This window comes from Anolis sagrei, chromosome 3 (genome assembly GCF_037176765.1).
Source record: "Anolis sagrei isolate rAnoSag1 chromosome 3, rAnoSag1.mat, whole genome shotgun sequence".
NCBI classification, from domain to species: Eukaryota; Metazoa; Chordata; class Lepidosauria; order Squamata; family Dactyloidae; genus Anolis; species Anolis sagrei.
Genome location: NC_090023.1, coordinates 153,528,491 through 153,548,058, shown reverse-complemented (window position 1 = coordinate 153,548,058; position 19,568 = coordinate 153,528,491). Strand labels below are relative to the sequence as shown.

Below are 19,568 nucleotides of genomic sequence, written 5' to 3'. Positions count from 1 at the left end.
TTCATTTTACCTTTCAAAGGAGCCCTGCTTCAGTGAAGAGAAAGGGATTTGGGTGGGGGCGGGGGGAGAGTGAGCCTCAGGTTGCGAGTGCGCATGCTCAGAACTCCATTCATTTTACCTTCTCCCTTCCGTTCAAAGCAGCCCTGCTTCAGTGAAGAGAAAGGGATTTGGATGGGGACGAGGGGAGAGTGAGCCTTGAGGCAAGTGCGCATGCTCAGAACTCCTCCTCAGGACCTCTCGGCCGTTTCATCGCTTTGCGAGTCAAACAATACATGGAACGCCGGGTAGCTCCTCCCCTCCTCAACGGCAGGCGCTTCCTGATTGGCGGAGGGCGCGAGAGCGGACACGTATAAAAGGGGGAGGTTGCCGCTGAGGGCAGTAGTGGAGTGATTGTGCTTGGGCATTAGCAATGGCAACCACATCGCGGGATCCCAGCACGTACTTCCGGTCCCCTCGAACTTCCGTGATGCTCCTGATCGCAGCCGGCATGGGCTACTACAGCGTAAGTTCGCCCAAGGAGGAACCCCAAGTCTTGCTGTCAATGTGAATATTTCCTTTCTCCACCAGAGGGGGCATTTCCACTGGGCACAGTTAGTTTCCCCTTTGCATCCCTTTGGATTGCTATGGCCCATCTTGATCAGGGCTGGGATGGAGTTAGTTTGGGGATAGACCTGGAACTTTGCTGGAGATCTGTAGCCCTCCCTCTAACACAGTGTTTCTCAACCTGAGGGTCGTGAGGGGATGTCAGAGGGGTCACCAAAGACCATCAGACAACACAGTATTTTCTGTTGGTCGTGAGAGCTCTGTATGGGAAGTTTGGCCCAAATCTATTGTTGATGGGGTTCAGAATTTCCTTTGATTGTAGATGAACTATAAATCCCAGCAACTACAACTCCCAAATGTCAAGGTGTATTTCCCCCAAGCTCCACCATTTGGGCATATTCAGTATCCATGCCAAGTTTGGTCCAGATCCATCATTGTTTGAGTCCACAGTGCTCTCTGGGTGTAGATGAACTACAGCTCCAAAACTGTAGTTCATCTACAGTTGATGCCCACCAAACCCTTCCAATATTTTCTGTTGGTCGTGGGAGTTCTGTGTGCCAAGTTTGATTCAATTCCATTGTTGGTGGAGTTCAGAATACTCTTTGATTGTAGGTGAACTATAAATCCCAGCAACTACAGCTCCCAAATGTCACAGTCTATTTTCCCCAAGCTCCACCAGTGTTTGCAGTTGGGCATATTGAGTATTCATGCCAAGTTTGGTCCAGATCCATCATTGTTTGAAGTTACAGTGCTCTCTGGATGTAGGTGAACTACAACTCCAAAACTCAAATTCAAATGCCCACCAAGGCGTTCCAGTATTATCTGTTGGTCATGGGAGTTCTTTGTGACAAATTTGGTTCAATTCCATTGTTGAGTTCAGAATGCTCCTTGATTGTAGGTGAACTATAAATCCCAGAAAGTACAACTCCCAAATGACAAAATCAATCCTTCCACCCCCCAGTATTCAAACTTGGACATATTGGGTATTTGTGCCAAATTTGGTCTAGTTAATGAAAATACATCCTGCATATCTGATATTTACATTACAATTCAAAGCAGTAGCAAAATTATAGTTATGAAGTAACAAAGAAAATAATGTTTTGCTTGGGGGTTACCACAATATGAGCAACTGTATTGAAGGGTCACAGCATTAGGAAGGTTGAGAAACACTGCTCTAATACTTACTTACTTAGGTGATCCCTCTTTGTCCGAGTAGGATAATCTTCCAAGATCTGTGTACTGGTGGGTCCGTAGGTGACTGTGGAACGCTATTCTTGATCTGCATCTTCTCCTGCAGTGAGGGCATCCGTTTCCAGGTGGAAGGCGGTCCTGGTCGGGGTTGGCTTGATGCGCCTTCCTCTTGGCACGTTTCTCTCTTTTGCCCTCCATTCATGCCTCTTCAAATTCTACAGCACTGCTGGTCACAGCTGACCTCCAGCTGGAGCGCTCAAGGGACAGGGCTTCCCAGTTCTCGATGTCTATGCTACAGTTTTTAAGGTTGGCTTTGAGCCCATCTTTAAATCTTTTTTTCTGCCCACAACGTTTCCATTTTCTGTTCTTGAGTTTGGAATAGAGAAACTGTTTTGGGAGATTGTGATTGGGCATCTGGACAACGTAGCCAGTCCAGTGGAGTTGATGGCGGAGGACCATCGTTTCAATGCTGGTGGTCTTTGCTTCTTCCAGCACGCTGACATTTGCCCGCTTGTCTTCCCAAGAGATTTGCAGGATTTTCTATGAGCTGGTCGAGTTGTTTTGTCAGCTCAGGTCCTCCCTCTTTAAAGATTTCAACAGGGATCCCATCAGGTCTGCTGGCTTTGTTATTTTTTGTTGGCTGATGGCATTGCTGACTTCTTCCAAACTAGGCAGTGCTGCAATCTCATCCCTTGTTTGTTGTTGTGGGATTTGTGAGAGAACCTCTTCAGCCACACTGGAGCTGCGATTCAGGAGGCTTTGGTAGTGTTCTTTTCAACATAGTGCAATTGATTTTTTGTCCTTCAGAAGTTTGGTTCCATCTGATGATTGTAGAGGCTGTATGCCATGGTTTTTTGGTCCATAGATTACCTTTGTGGCTTTGAAAAATCCATGAGCATCATGGGTATCTGCCAGGTGCTGAATTTGTTCAGCCTTCTTTGCCCACCAGATGTTCTTGAGTTCTCTTGTCCTTCTTTGGACCTCAGCTTTTGCACTGGCGTAGATCTTTTTTCTTAGCAGCACAGTTAACGTCTCTCTGCCATGTTTGGAAGGCTTTCCTTTTCTTGTCAATTAGCTGTTTGATCTCATCATTTTCATCAAACCAATCTTGATGTTTCTTGGTTTGGTACCGAATAGTTTCTTTGCAAGCTCCCAATATCCTTGGTATGCCTTCTGCATCAGAGAGAAACTGATTTGACCCTCACTTCTGTTTGTTCATTTATTACAGTTGGCATCTCTCCAAACAAGATTCTTGGCCTTGGGTCTTCAAGACATTCAGTTTGAGAATGAGAGATTGCAGGCAGACCTAGCTTAACTGGCAGAGCAAGAATAATATTTCATGATAGTTCATGTGCTATATTATTGTATTGATATGATTATTATTTGGAGCTCCCGGTGGCACAGTGGGTTAAAGCGCTGAGCTGCTGAACTTCCTGATCGAAAGGTTGCAGATTCGAATCCAGGGAGCAGCATGAGCTCCCATTGTTAGCCCCAGCTTCTGCCAACCTAGCAGTTCGAAAGCATGCAAATGTGAGTAGATGAATAGGTACCCCTCCAGCGGGAAGGTAGCGGCATTTCATGCAGTCATGCTGGCCACATGACCTTGGTGTCTACGGACAATTCTGGCTCTTCGACTTAGAAATGGAGGGGGGGGGGGCAGGGGACAGTTCCACCTTGTCTCCTGCATTTGCCATCAGTTGGGACCCCTCCCCCAACACCACCTTCTGCTTTGGGCCAGAGTGAAGAGAGGGGGGGCCAGGGGACAATTCCATCTTGTCTCCTGTGCTATACTAATAATATAATATAATGTATATACATGTAATATTTATAATATAATATAATACAATATAATACTAATAATAATGTGATATTATAATTATATATTTTATATTACATGTAATACTAATAATAATACAATATAATGATATAGTACAATATAGTAATATATAATACTGATAGTGTACTATGCTAATAATGTAATATATTGTATGTATATATATCTTGTAAGCCGCTCTTTCTGGGGTGAGAAGGGTGGCATATAAATATCGTAAATAAATGAGCACGAACCCCCTGAGTCAGACACAACTGGACTTAATGTCAGGCGAAAACCTTTACCTTTACCTATGATTATTATTTATATAATTTATTGTACATATTTTATTTCATGCCCATATGTTTTTGACTCTGTAGTATTGAAGGGGTACTGATGTAGGGGTGATCCAAATGCACAAGCTTAGGAGTCCCCTCAACGGCCCAATGTAGCCATTCAAGGAGGAAGCCAAAAGTTGGATTCTTACCACAAAGGCTTTATTGTGTGGCCATAGCAATATCGACAAACATGCATACAGGAATGCAATCAAAGGGTTTGTTGCAACCCCCAATGGGGTTGCAGAGTTTTTAAAATCATTTTTGGCAGTAAATTGAGTACACATTCTCATTGGTCTCTAAAGACAAATCGTTTCATTAGTCTAAGCTAGCTGTACAGATGCTCATTGGGTCTTTATGATTTTGACTGATGTAATAGCACACGTGAGACCCGAACAATGGCACAGCTATAGCACAACTATAGTCTGCTGTTCTCTGACCATGACTGTCTTAGTGAAACAATCTTATCTGTTTGTTGCAAACATAACTCCAGAGTGATTGGGAAACTTGGGGAATTTTAACTACCCACTAGCTAGCCACTTTTTTCAGGATGTACTGCTATCCTTGAAAAGTAACTCCCTCTCTGCAGTGACGTCTTCACAAACAATCAGCATTTTTGTAAACAAAGGTCTATTGCAGAAACAGGCCAATATGGCAGTATATCGGGACATATGGGTATTGGGAACATTTCTGAAAATTCCCTTTTAAAACTATCTCTCTCAGTACCCCTCTGTTGGTGGTTGAATACTGCTCAGTTCATCTATTTTATGGACTGTGTTTCTACCTGCACATTATTTACATAGTGGTAGGATTCAAAGACCTAGCCATGTTAGTCTGGATCTTGTAGCACTTTTGACATGGAGGGAAATAAATGGTTAGCACAAGCTTTTGTGGGCTTCAGTCTGTTTCATCACATGTATGGTGTGAAGTGCCAAAACTTGTGAATATGGTGATGAAGGGACAAGATTATTAAAATGGAACTTGTCACTTCTTCCAAAACTCATAGGTTATGTAGTTCTGTTGCTGTTCACACATACCACCTTCTCATTCATAGCTATAACAGTCTGGCACAAAAGCAGGAGTGGGGAGATGAGAGGAAAACAAATGGAAGCTGTCATTTAGACGTGAACTTCACTGAATGGGGTCTTCTTAGGTAGTTGTATTACTGGTTATGAGCTTGTTGACCAAAAGGTCGCAGGTTTGATTCTGGGGAGCGGCATGAGCTTCCGCTGTCATACCTAGCTTCTGCCAATCTAGCAGTTCGAAAACATGTAAATGTGAGTAGATCAATAGGTACCACTCCAGCGGGAAGGTAACGGCGCTCCATGCAGTCATGCTGGCCACATGACCTTGGACGTGTCTATGGACAACGCTGGCTCTTCAGCTTAGAAATGGAGATGAGGGGACAACCTATACCTTTTATTAATGGTCTAAACCAGGCGTTCTTAGACTTTTTCAGCCGCTGAACCCTTTTTGAAGCGGGATCCCCAAAACATCTTTATATATTCTACTAGCCGCCCCCTGCCACGCATTGCTGTGGCCCAGTCTGGTGATCTGGAAAAGTAATGAGAAAGTGTTGGTTTTTAATATATGTGATTTCTTTATGCTTGTGAGTAAACAGTATTTCTTGCTGTTTCTTTGTCAGTGTTGATGTGGAGATTGTCTGGTTTGCCTATTCTGGAACATGCAACATAGAATTGTTCTTCTTTAGGGGTCCCTTTCAAATCTATGATACTATATCTGTCATAAACATGTGTGTATGCGTGTGTGAATCATATCTATCTATATCTATGGCTGGATAGCTCTTTGTCAGGAGGGCTTTGGTTATGTTTTCTTGCCCTGGTAAAGGGAGTCGGACTGGATTGCCTTAAGGCAGCATTTCTCAATCTGGGGGTCAGAACCCCGGGGGGGGGGGGGGGGCGGTGTCACGAGAGGATGTCAGAAGGATCGCCAAAGACTATCAGAAAACACAGTATTTTCTGTTGGTCAAGAGGGTTCTGTGTACCAAGCGGCCCAATTCCACTGTTGGTGGGGTTCAGAATGCTCTTTGATCCCAGCAACTACAACTCCCAAATGTCAAGGTCTATTTCCCCCAAGCTCCATCTGTGTTCATATTTGGGCATATGGAGTATTCATGCCAATTTTTGTCTAGATCCTGCATTGTTTGAGTCCACAGTGCTCTCTGGGTGTAGGTGAACTATAACTCCAAAACTCAAGGTCAGTGCCCACCAAATCCTTCCAGTATTTTCTATTGGTCATGGGAGTTCTGTGTGCCAAGTTTGGTTCAATTCCACTGTTGGTGGGGTTCAGAATGCTCTTTGATTGTAGGTGAACTATAAATCCCAGCAACTACAACTTCCAAATGAAAAAATCATTTTTTTAGTGATGGTCACTCCTTGGGTTAGTAGGTATCTTGTGACCAAATTTGACTGCAATTTGTCCAGAGGTTTTCAAGTTATGTTAATCCCACAAGCGAACATTACATTTTTATTTATATAGATTATATATTGTATATAATATGTGTGTGTGTATATATTTGGACACAGGGGCCACATTGCATTTTAAAATTTGAAAGATGGGCCGGGCCAGAGGCAGATGGATGGAGAGTGTTTGTGTGAACTAATTGGAACAAAAATTGAACAAATTCCTATGCACACTGCACATATCTCATTTGTAGTGCAAAAAAAAAAAAAAAGGAACGAAAGAACAATGCAACATTTATAATTAAGAACAGTTTTAACCAACATAAACTTAACAGTATTTCAGTGGAACATCCCAGGAGCCATAGTGGTGCAATGTGTTATACTCTGAACTACAGACCTGAATGATCTGCTATTTTTTTCAATTAGTAAGGCATCTCAGACCCCGTGCCACCAGGCATCTAGCAAGAGGGCTTCTGTTTTCCAGTTGTTTTTTGCCATTTCTATCCTGGTGGCTGCGATCAAAAACTACATCAATGATTTGTTCTGCTGCTTCTTATTCCAATCAAGAAAATATTAACAAGAGAACAAGAGCAAAGTACAATGGTTGGTTTCGTGATGTCTACGATAATAGAAGGTACTTTCACCCTGAATACACTCACCTTCGTACAGGAAAACCACTTATGGGTGCAACTGCCTTTGAGTGTTGCATCCTTGCCATCAATTCGTGGGTGTGATCCTTGCTGTCATGATTGGAGTGAGATGAAATTGATAGATTGAGGTTAAAGTATTCTCTTTTATGAAAGCTGGCCTGGATTTAAACGGGTGAGGCCTCCACATTCACTGCCAAGAGGAGTCTGGAATTTCCACATTTAGATCCAACTCCCAACCTTTCTTGTGAGAGGACTCAGGTGCATAGGGTTCTTCATTCAGTCATTTATATAATTCGACTGAGATACCTTTGGCCTAATATGTGTTCAGGAGGCATAAGTGTTCAAATATATGAGTGTGGTGTTTTCCCTGATCTGGTAAAATGGGAAATGAAATGTATTAAATTAGGAGGAAGTTGGGTTGGATAGGAGAACATTTGGTGGTAGCTTTACTGTTAGGAAAAAAGATGAGGAAAGACATCTAGAGAAATCTCTTTTGAATCTCACTAGCAACCCTGGGAAAATAGTAAATTCATTTCCGTGATAGTTTCTAAAATAATCCAGTGCTTAAAGCAGTCCCTTTGTATTAAATGTATTATCTGCAATAGATGAAAATCTGGAAAATAAAGTTCAGGGTTGGGTATGGATATACCTCCATGTTTTGCGTATATAACCCTGGTGTGTTGGGAAATCTGGATTTATTTCTATTACATAAATAAAAGAGAACTTTTAATGGATTTATTTCTGAAAATCATGCAGGTAAGAATGCATTCTATAAATTTGACATTCTATAAATCTATTTACTTACTCCATTTTTACCCCACCTTTCTTACCCGAGGGGTCTCAAGGCAGCTTACAGCTCCGGCAAGAATTCAATGCCGATAAAAACCAACAATGAACAGTAAAAACATATCCCACAGTTAAAACAATTAACAGTTAATTAAAAAAAACCAGTATGCATAGTTCCATTCATCCAATAACCTTGCTTAAATCCTTAATTCAGTCCATGTCAAAACCCGTAGTAACTTATTCTTCAAATGCTTGTGTGCAAAGCAAGTCTTTAGCTTTTTGCTGAAAGCTAGAAGTGATTGAGCCTGCCTGATGTCTCTAAAGAGGGAGTTCCATAGCTGAGGTGTCACCACTGAGAAGGCCCCATCTCTTGTTCCCACCAATCACACTTGCGAAGAAGGTGGGATTGAGAGCAGGGCCTCCCCAGATGATCTTAAAGTTCTAGTAGGCTCATAAAAGGAGATGCATTCTGACAGATAAGTTGGACCAGAACCATTTAGGGCTTTATAGGCCAAGACCAGCACTTTAAATTGGGCTTGGTAGCATATCGGCAGCCAGTGGAGCTAACACAACAGAGGAATTGTGTGCTCCCTGTATGCCACTTGTTGGACTAGTTGAAGTTTCCAGGCCGTCCCACGTAGAGCATGTTGTAGTAATGTATACAAGATGTAACAAGAACATGGACTACCATGGCCAGGTCTGACTTCCCAAGGTACAGGCTCAACTGATGCACAAGTTTTAATTGTGTGAAAGCTCCCCTGGCCACCTCTGAAACCTGGGGCTCCAGACTCAACGATAACTCCTGGATCACTCACAAGCTGCAAACCTACATCTTCAGAGGGAGTGCAACCCCATCCAACACAGGCTGTAACCCTATACCCTGTTCGGCTTTTTGACTGACCAGGTGTCTTGTCTGGATGCAATTTTGATTTGTTCGTCCTCAACCAGACTGTCACTGCTGCCAAGCACTTGTTGAGCACCTGAACAGCCTCCTTAGATGTAGGTGGAAAGGAGTGATAGAGTTGCATGCCATCTGTGTACAGGTGGCATTGAGCTCCAAAGCTCCAGATGATCTCCCTTAGCGGCTTCATGTATATGTTAAACAACATGAGGACAATACTACACCCTGCGGGACTCCACATGTCAATGGCTGCAGAGCCTAACAGGTATCCCCCAGTAACACCTTCTGAGATCGACCCTCCAAGAAGGACTGGAACCACTTCAACACAGTGCCCCCTAAGCCCATTCCCACAAGGTATCTCAGAAGGATACAATGGTCCACAGTATCGAAGGCTGCTGAGAGGTCTGTGAGAACTAGCAGGGATACATCCCCCCTGTCAAGTTCCCTATGCAGATCATCCACTAAAAATGACCAAGGCTGTTTCAGTTCCATGTCCCGGCCTAAAGCCAGACTGCGACAGATGTAGAAAATCAGTTTCTTCCAAGAACACCTGGAGTTGCGAGGCCACTACATATTCCAAGACTTTGCTCAAATAGGGGAGATTGGAAACTGGCCGAAAGTTGTTCAATTGAGTGGGGTCCAGTGATGGTGTTTTCAACAGCTGTTTTACTACAGCCTCTTTTAGGTGGCTGGAATTTTGCCTTTCCGCAGGGTGGCGTTAACCAATATATATGACTATTTACAGATTTTGTAACTAATGTACATGTTAGGTCAATGTACATGTTAGGTCAACTTTCTCCTTAAATCCCCACCCCCTCCCCTCTTCCCACCCCTATCTGGGTCAGATTATTTTAATACATTGATTTAATTATTTGCATGGCCTGGTGTAAAATTCTGTATCTATCATTTCCTTCCATTTTGTCGATTAAACAATACCATTTCCTATTCCAGTCTTGTTTGAAATTACTATTCAAATATTTATTTTTCCTTTGATTAATAAAGTCGTTAATTAAATATTCAGAGAGTTAAATCCCACATGTTTCCAGATCCCACCTTGTTTGTCTTTCCAACCTCATTGCTAATGTTTAAATGTGAGACAGGTGATGCTATGACAATACTCAGAATAAGAAGAATAATTTTGGTATTGTGAACTCTTAAGCCTGGAAGACAACATATTGTGTTGTTATGTCTAATGCCTAATTAACAACATGTATTTCTTCCGTCTTTCTCTCATTTCTGACAGTGGGCTGTCTTTGCACCTGCATCAATCCCCTACGACAGTCTGGGACCCCTAGGCACTTTCACAAAATTTCTGGTGGAAAATCACAACACTCCTTTTAAAATAGGGTAAGCAGAATGTAGAAACAAATGACATTTTCCTTCTTCACACCCTGTGTGTGTGCACGCATGTGCACATGTGTGGAAATAGGTATATGTGAATGTAACAATCAAATGTTTCAAAATGGATGTTGTGAAAAGTGAGTCCAGCTTCCTGTAAGTGTAACAATCGAATGTTTCAAAATCGATTTTGTGAAAACCGAGTCAAACCTCCTGTAAATGATTGTGGGCATTTAGGGAAGACTGGAGGAGCAGGGCCCTTGTATGCAGAACAGTGTAATGATGTTTTCCATGGCATGAAAAATAACCTTACCGATTAAAACCATTGTCTGCAGAATCACGTGGAATGACAAAAACATTGCTGCTTTGTGCAACTTCACAACAGTGGCAATAGCTTTGTCAGAACTAGCATGGGGCTGTCAGGAACCCAGTCACAACGGGTATTTGAATGGTGGAAAACCCTCTTTTTAAAACTCCCATTGTCTCTCAGCCAGCCTGAGTAATTTAGAAAGCAGCAGAAAAAGGGAGTGCAAGGTTTGATTAACTTTGCTACAGCTATAAAGTCAGTTGTGTGCATTACTCAATGTGCTAAAATTCCAATTTCCCTGAGAAACACTTCGGGTGTCCTTTCTCCCTTGTGATCAGCTTCTAAAATGGCCCTGAGGCCGCTGCAGGTTTGTCTCATTATGGATCTAACATCACCCAGCAAACCCCTTGTTGCTTCTTTCAAAGGCTATCTATTGATAAAATAGGTTTGAAGGCTATGTGTGTAGCCTTCAACACACATAGCCTTCAACACACATAGCCTTCAACACACATAGCCTTCAACACACATAGCCTTCAACACACATAGCCTTCAGCACACATAGCCTTCAACACACATAGCCTTGCGGGAAGGGGGGAAGAACTGCATCTGTGGCAGTGCAGAAAAAAAAGAGTATGGGGAATTGTTCTGGAAGCTGAATTTGGGTTTCATTCTTTTCGTTTTTAGCTGAAAGTCATATTTCTAGCCCTTATGTCTGTGAAGGTATGATTGACAATCTTTGAGTAATACCCTAAATGCCTAAAGGAAAGAAGTGTCAGATATGGGTAGTACTTGGATGAGAGATCACCCATGAATACCAAGTGCTATAATGGGCTGTACTTCAAAGGAAGGAACTGGCAAACCACCTTTGAATTATCCTTTCCTATGAAAACCCTATGAAATCAATGGGGCAGCCATAAGTTGATAGGTGATTTGAAGACATGCACACACACTCAGAATGTCACCCTCTCTGTGAATGTCATAGTGCCAAATTATGGGTAGTAATATCTTTAAATGGTCTTGTCTGGTCCTGGAAAGTATGCAGAGTCAGTTTTGGATAATACTTGCATGGGAGGCAGCCAGTGGATACCATGTGCTGTTGCTTAAGTGTGCAAGTGATTTAGAAGTGCAAACACATACAATGAAGGGAAATCTATATTGTTAATCAGCTCTGGTTAAGGCAGAAATCATACAGTCATTTGCAGTCTCAACATCTAAGAGGCTGCATGGCCCACTTCCATATTAACATTTTCTTTGTCGTGTCAAGGCAACCAGTCAATTATATTACATTTCTAACAGAACAAAGCAAACAAACAGGCAAAATACAAATTTTGTGAGTTTGGTAGTTGATTAAATGTCCTTTGACCAGTATCTGGCCACTTAGAGTGCTTCTGGTGTTGCTGCAAGAAGGTCCTCCATTGTGCATGTGGCAGGGCTCAGGTTGCATTGCAGCAGGTGGTCAATGGTTTGCTCTTCTCCGCTCGCATGTTGAGGATTCCACTTTGTAGCCCCATTTCTTGAGGTTGGCTCTGCATCCCGTGGTGCCAGAGGGCAGTCTGTTCAGTGCCTTCCAAGTCGCCCAGTCCTCTGTGTGCCCAGGGGGGAGTCTCTCATTTGGTATCAGCCATTGATTGAGGTTCTGGGTTTGAGCCTGCCACTTTTGGACTCTCGCTTGCTGAGGTGTTCCAGCGAGTGTCTCTGTAGATCTTAGAAAACATTGATATAATGGTACAGGGGACAACATTTCTGTGTGTGATGTACTCAGGAATACAATATTAATCAAAACCATAGAGTACTGCCCCACTGAAATGAAAACTGCAGAAAAGAAAATATTAGGTATATTAATATGTGTATTTGTAATATTTTAACAAGGTTTATGTGTTTTAATTATTCTGTAACCCGCCTTGAGCCACAAAAAGAGGCAGATGAGAAATAATTATAATTATAATTATAATTATAATTGTGCTAATCCACCTTGAAAGCTGGGGCAAATTTCACAGAGAAGCTAAAATGACAACCTAAGCCATTTGTATCTCTTGTTGCTACCTCATTGGTTTGCGAATTGCTAAAACAAATATTGGCAGATGAATAATTGTTTGCCTTCTATACCTAGAAGGAATTTTCTGCCTGTTAAAATTAAGTAACGATGGAGTCATCAATAGATTTACTGTATCACAGTAGTGTTGGTCATTTGTAATGTAAGTGTGTCTCAGTTGCTTTTAGGGTATATGTTGTAATGTTTACTCATGTTTTAGTTTCATGTCTTATTGGACTGTTTCTGTTTTATTTCTCACTAGCTGTCCCCTGCCACGCGTTGCTGTGGCCCAATCTGTGTATATGTGTTTTGTGTGTGTGTATTTGTGCATATGTGTATATATGTGTGTTTGCATATATGTATGTGTGGTTTTGTGCATGTGTTGTAATGCATTTTTTTTATTTTTTTGGGTTTTTAAGTCTCATCCACTGTGTTTTTCAGTGTTTTTATGAGTGATGGTCACTTGTTGGCCTGATAGGTGTACTGTGTCCACAATATGTGTCAATTCGTCCAGTGGTTTTTGAGTTACGTTAATCCCACAAACGAATATTACATTTATATTTATAGAGATTGTGGTGCTTAATTTCTTTGTTGTTTACTGTTATTACTGTTCATTATTCTGCATTATTTTTGATGTGTTTGTACTCATTTGAGGCATTGAATGCTTGCATTTTTGTGTGTGTAAACCGCCCTGAGTCCCTTTGAGGAGAGAGGGTGGTTTAGAAATAAAGATTTATGTATGTATTTATTTATTTATTTCTGGGAGATGATTGATTTGAGTCTTTCCCTCTGGCCCCAACAATAATGTCAGTTAATTAACTAGTCAAAACCATTTTTGTTTTTGTTTTTTTAATTTCCAGGTATGTTATCAGCTGGGCAATTCACCTTGGGGAAGCACTTTATGCTTTGAAGCTATGCAAGTAAGCTTATTTTAATTTCTTTTCCTTTTTCATCTCTTATCTGGTCTTACTCTTCTCCGTTCTTACAATCACTGCAACCTTTCTGCCTTTGAACTCCCAATTGCAAAAGTGGGTCTTCGGTGGCAGAGTACAGGCCTGTCATGCAAGTCTCCGTGATCCCAAAGCCAGTCTTTGGCAACTTCAGTTATAATAGTCAGATACGCAACAAGCACATGCTTTGCTCTGCTCATCTTACTGTACTTGTATAATTAAAAAGTGGTGGAGGAAACAATTATTTCCTTGCATGCCCTAGTAACCTATGAGCCTAGCCTGGGGGATTTCACATAGCATGACCTTTTCTGTAATCAGTCTAAATCCCCTTTTCTGCTTGTGGAATCTCCTTGCAAAGAAAATTAGATTGGCTCTTATGCCTCCTATATTTTGGGCAGTCAGTTGTGGCCTTTTAAAAGAATTATTTGGGGAAGGTTTTATTCATTTATTTAATGTTTTAGTTGTTATTAGAACCCTTTACCTGTTTGTTGGTGGCACTAGTGTAGATTGTGTGATTTTAATTAATTGTTTTAAGATTGTATGTTTTTAATTATTTGGTTTTAATGTATATGTTTGTATTATCTTATGTATGTTTATATGGCATCAAATTGTGCCTTTTTTGTGAGCCGCCCTGAGTCCTCTTCGGGGTGAGAAGGGCAGGATATAAATGTATTTATTTATTTATTGTGTCAAAAGTGAAATAAGGGTGGAGTTATATATATTTTTTAAAAAGCACAAAGTTAAAAACTTGGCATTATACAATAATAATAATAATAATAATAATAATAGTAATAATAATAATAATCTTTATTTATACCCCGCCACCATCTCCCCGATGGGGACTCGGGGCGGCTTACATAAAGCCAAGCCCAAACAACAAATTAGAGCAAAATAAAACCGAAAACGCAAACCGAAAACGCAAACAATAAACAACATCATCATAATTACATAAAACATGTGATTTTCTCCCCCCTCCAAGTTTTTATTGTCCTTTGAAAACTCAATAAAGATTATTTTAAAAAAACCTGTGAATACATAACAATATAGAATTACAATAAACACAGTCACAATGACAATGGGCAGGCTACATGTAGTGATTAAAAGAGAGACTAATTAAAAACTAAGAGCTCATTATAGCAGGGGTTGTGGAATCAAACTTTCCCACAAAAGGGGGACGGGGACGTGTACTCCAGTGACAAAACGTTGAGGCTAATCAATAGTGTGAGGTTGTGTACCTACTCACCAAAGGCGCAGCAGAAGAGCCAGGTTTTAAGGTTCTTTTTAAAGGTTTCTAGGGAAGGGGCTAAATTTCCTTTGACCAGAAGCTGGCCACTTGGAGTGCCTCTGGTGTTGCTGTGAGAAGTTCCTCCATTGTGTATATGGCAGGGCTCAGACTGCATTGTAGTAAGTAGTCTGTGGTGTGCTCTTCTCCACACTTGCATGTTGTGGACTCCACGTTGTAGCCTCATTTCTTAAAATCAGCTCTTCATCTTGTGGTGCCAGAGCACAATATGTTCAGTGCCTTCCAAGTGTCCCAACCTTCTGTGTGTCTGGGGGAAGTTTCTTGCCCGGTCTTAGCCACAGATTGAGATTCCGCATTTTAGCCTGCCACTTTTGGACTCTCACTTGCTGATGTGTTCCTGCAAGTATCTCTATAGATCTTAGGAAGCTGCTTCTTGATTTAAGATGTTTGGTTTAAGACATCCAAGCATCCCCTGGGCAATGTCTTTCTAGACAACGGATTCTCTCACACCATAAGTGACTTGCAGTATATAAATGCAGTAAATAAATAAATGGTAGTGGCCCAGAATTCTTACTGATCTCCCTCTGAGTTGCTTTTTAGGAGGTTGCAGTGGGAAGGGATGTCAGAAGAGAGAAGGGACTCTTCCTTTCTTTGAGCTTCCTTCAAATAACTTACCTTCAAATACGCCTAACTTTGTGACCGTATCTCCCTCCATGAACCAGCCCTGGCCCCCTCCGATCTTCTGGGGAGGCTCTTCTTTCTCTCCTCCCAGTTTCATGAGCTCGCCTGGTGAGCACAAGGGAGAGAGCTTTCTCCTCTGTGCCCCCCCCCCCCCCCCCGACTCTGGAACTCATTATCTGGAGAGATTAGGAAAGCCCCTACACTAGAAACCTTAAAAAAGAACCTTAAAACCTGGCTCTTCCGCTGCGCCTTTGGTGAGTAGGTATGCAACCTCATACTATTGCTCAGCCTCAACGTTTTTGTCATTGGAGTATACGTCTCCCCCTTGTGGGAAAGCTCGATTCCACAATCCTTGTTTTAATGAGCCCCCTCCGCAAATAACCTGCTTCTCCTTTTATCTCACCTGTGTTTTTAATCAGTTTTTAATCATTTGCTCGCACATGTAGCGGCCCATTGTTATTGTGACTGTGTTTATTGTAATCTTATATTGTTAATGTATTCATATGTTTTATGTAATTATGATGATGTTTGATGCATGTGTTTTTGGTTTTATTTTGCTGTAATTTGTTGATTGGGCTTGGCCTCATGTAAGCCACCCCGTGTCCCCGTTGGGGAGATGGTGGTGGGGTATAAATAAAGTTTATTATTATTATTATTATATTATTATTATTAAATACCAAGCTTTTTTTTGTCATGTCAGGAGCAACTTGAGAAACTGCAAGTCACTTCTGGTGTGAGAGAATTGGCCGTCTGCAAGGACGTTGCCCAGGGGATGCCCGGATGATTTGATATTGTTATCATCCTTGTGGGAGGCTTCTCTCATGTCCCCAAGCTGATTCAAGCAGTTTCTAGTTTTGATACCTTCCGAGGCAGGAATGTGAGTGACAGTTTTGAGATTTCTGTCTTTTGCCAAGACGTTAAAGAGGCACATTCCTTTCTTAGTCTTGTTTTGGTTCCATTTTGCGTCAATGTCAGGTCAATTTGTCTTTCTTCTCCTCAGGAACAAAGGCGTCACAGACAGCAAGACTCAGCTTTTGTGGTTTGTTCAAACACTTGCGTTTGGAGGATTTTCTCTTTACTATTTGTCGACTTCGAAACTAGCAAAGAAAGCCAGTGAAGGATACAAGGAGAAGACAAAGTAGAAACTGCAGTTTGTCACTTTGGCATCGTTTTGAAGTTGAAGATGAATGAAAACCTAGATGTTTAATGTGTTCAAAATATATTGTGTTTTAACAGGAAAAGCACATTTATTCTTTACCTATCTACTATGGATTTTGCAGCTGTGGGGGAAGTGAAGGAATTCACTTATTCCCCCCCCCCCCCCTTGAATTTGATATTAATGGAGAGAGCCTTGATAATTGGATCAGGGAAATCCAGTTTTAACTAATCGAGACAAAAAAGAAAGTACATTTGACATCTAGAACAAGGAGTCAGTTTCAGCCCGGAATGTGAAGATTTTTGCCAGAGTTTGTAAGCCACTTTGTGTCCCCTTTGAGTCCCCTTTGAGAAAGGCAGGATCTAAATAAAGTAAATAAATAAATGGTAGATGTCCCGATCAAAGGATTTTTGAGAATTTGGAGGAGCGTGTGGCTAACATTCAAGTGAACAAATAATTTCCAAGGTGCTTGAAGAAGAGGGAGCAATGTGGGTTTAATGGGAATTTGAACGGGTCAACATGTTCAAGAGTAGTGTTTCTAGAAAAATTGCTTACACACACACCGGTATTGTTCAGTTGAATGAATGAAATGTTCCTTTGTTCAGATGAAGAATTTTGGTAAAATGTCAAGGGCTAAAATTTAATAGGATAGAAAGAGATAAAGGATAAATTATGTTAAGATCTTTATCTAGGGCAGGGGTCCACAAACCTTTTAAACAGAGGGCCAGGTCACAGTCCCTCAAACTGTTGGAGGGCCAGATTATAATTTGAAAAAAAACATGAATGAATTCCTATGCATACTGCACATATCTTATTTGTAGTGCAAAAGACACTTAAAAACAATACAATAATTAAAATGAAGAACAATTTCAACAAATATAAACTTATTAGTATTTCAGTGAGAAATGTGGGCCTACTTTTGGCTGATGAGATAGGGTTGTTGTTGTTTACTTTCAAGTAGTTTCAGACTTAGGTTGACCCTGAACGAGGGCTGGGTAAATGACCTTTGAGGGCTGCATCCGGCCCCCGGGCCTTAGTTTGAGAACCCCTGATCTAGGGATTTATTATTGTTTAATTTAGTATAAAATAAATAAATAATAATAATTTTATACCTCGCCCCCTCTCCCTGAGGAGCTGAAAGCATAGAACACACCTGATGTTCAGAGCTCTGGAAATGTTTCAGAAGAGCAAGATGAGCACTCTTTTGGAGAAGGCGGGGGAAAGGATTGTGGCCTGGAACTTGGACAATTTCCCCATTCCTGGGGTGCGAGAGAGTGTTTTAAATGGACCAATGTGTCACTTTTTGAAATTATGCATTGTACATCATTCCGGGTGACATTAAAGTGTACGATTTGCTATTCTTTGTATGGTTAATAAGGGGAAACTTTTCCAGCATTTTTTACATATCTAATGGGTTTATAATAAACTTAAAAGGAGGGTGATCAAGAAACGTATTGCTGCATTACTTTTCAGAATCTGTTCACTTCAAGCCTTGGTGGAAAGAAAAAACAAATATTTATTTATTTACTATGCTTCTATACAGTCATTCTCAGCCCGAGGGGGACTCATAGCAGTTTACAAAACGGCACAATTCGATGCCCAACTAAGTACAAAAATAATTTAAATATGTGGCTTTATTTTTCCATGAGGCTGGTTGTGTGGATCCATATTTTTTAAACAAGGTGGCCAACAAGGTGTAGGGCAGTTTTATTCTAAATGAAAAGGTTTACATCCGAACAGTGAAGTGTTGTATAGCTTGAATGTCATGATGATGGGTGCGGAGACAGGTTGGCAACATCTGCAGTGATACACTCACAAAATAATTAAACTAATTTAACTATTTTTGGAAAGTTTTACTGAAGGATTTGCAACTATAGGAAGTATTTATAGGGAGTCTCCACATTACGAACAAGATAGGTTCTGTAGATTTGTTCTTGTTGAATTTGTTTGTAAGTCGGAACAGATAAATTTTGAAGTGTAGCTCCAGCCAAATATGTGTCTGTCTGTCTGTCTGTCTGTCTGTCTGTCTGCCTATATCTATCTATCTATCTATCTATCTATCTATCTATCTATCTATCTATCTATCTATCTATCTATCATCTTCACAAAATAACTCCTGTGGTGTTTATTTTGATGTCTGCGCTCCTGTTCAGAAGATTTCATCTCATCTCATGTTCTCCTACTTTACATGTAAAACGAATTACTTCTTTTTCTTTTTTTAATTGTATCTTATTTTACTTCAACAAAATAATTAAACAGAAGATTTCATCTCACTTTCTGTTCCTGTGAATATTGGATTTTGAAAAAAAATGGCTTGTTGTGGAAAGAAGGATCCGTGGTAAAGCTTCAGTGAAGACACCTTTTCCGCATGGTAACTATTCCAGGAGTGAATTTACCTTCCTGGGGGTAGATTTCTCTCACTTCCTGTTGTCCCACCCCCATTCTTAACTGAGTCATTTGTAAGTCATATGTTCGTAACTTGGGGACTGCCTCTATATGTGTATTTGGAGAGGGGAAAAACCAAAATAATACATTTTCACACAAAAAACTGATCAGCAGAAAGACAACCAAAAGGCAGATTTAAACAGTCAGGGGTTAATTATTAGCCGGGTGGGAAAACTGGTAGTGATGGAGAAGCCAGCAGAAAAAAGACTATTAAATGACAGCCTTTCCAGGAATGAATTGACTGATCTCTAGCACTAGAGGGCAGTCATTGAATGTCGCATCTTCCAGTTTCCTGTCTTTGTGTATTTGGCTTAAATGCAGCTTAATAATTCTGTAAACCCTGTAGAACAGGCGGAAACTCTGGAATATGTAGTTTGGAGCCTCTCACATTCAGCAAAGGAGCTCCAAATCTGACTAGACAGTGTTCTCCCTTCAGGAAAATGAACAGCGAGGCTTGGAAACTCCTCTCTGCGTGAAACTGGGTTCAGTGCAAATCAGGTGGCATTTATGTCCTGCTGATTGATACGATATCAAATATCAGTTCCTTGATCGCTGGGTGGTATGGTTTTGCAAGATTTCAGTGTTGTAAGGTTGCAGCATGATGAGACTTGTTACAGAAACCTGTCTTAATTATATGGAATTAAACCTGCTGGAACAATCTGATTGTTCTTAGAAGAACTTTAAAGTCCTGTCATGAGTAAACATAATAACAAATGAAATCCAGAGAGAGAGTTTTGAGAAGCAATTAAAATGCACTGGACATTAATATTTACATGT

General features: G+C 40.9%; 1 protein-coding gene across 1 annotated transcript; it reads left to right on the top strand.

Moving 5' to 3' along the window:
* The first annotated feature begins 368 nt into the window (after positions 1–368).
* LOC132771278 (transmembrane protein 254-like) lies at positions 369–17,796 on the top strand. Its single transcript, XM_060769058.2, has 4 exons — positions 369–502; positions 9,883–9,986; positions 13,177–13,236; positions 16,191–17,796. Exons 1-4 carry the CDS (start codon positions 410–412, stop codon positions 16,330–16,332), a joined length of 399 nt encoding a protein of 132 aa, XP_060625041.2. The 5' UTR covers positions 369–409; the 3' UTR covers positions 16,333–17,796.
* The last annotated feature ends 1,772 nt before the right edge of the window (positions 17,797–19,568 follow it).

Excerpts from the sequence above, each read along its gene's own strand:
- LOC132771278 (XM_060769058.2), top strand. The coding sequence starts at position 410 with ATGGCAACCACATCGCGGGATCCCAGCACGTACTTCCGGTCCCCTCGA. Across the intron at positions 503-9,882 it reads CCGGCATGGGCTACTACAGC|TGGGCTGTCTTTGCACCTGC; the intron begins GTAAGTTCGCCC and ends CATTTCTGACAG. Across the intron at positions 9,987-13,176 it reads AACACTCCTTTTAAAATAGG|GTATGTTATCAGCTGGGCAA; the intron begins GTAAGCAGAATG and ends TTTAATTTCCAG.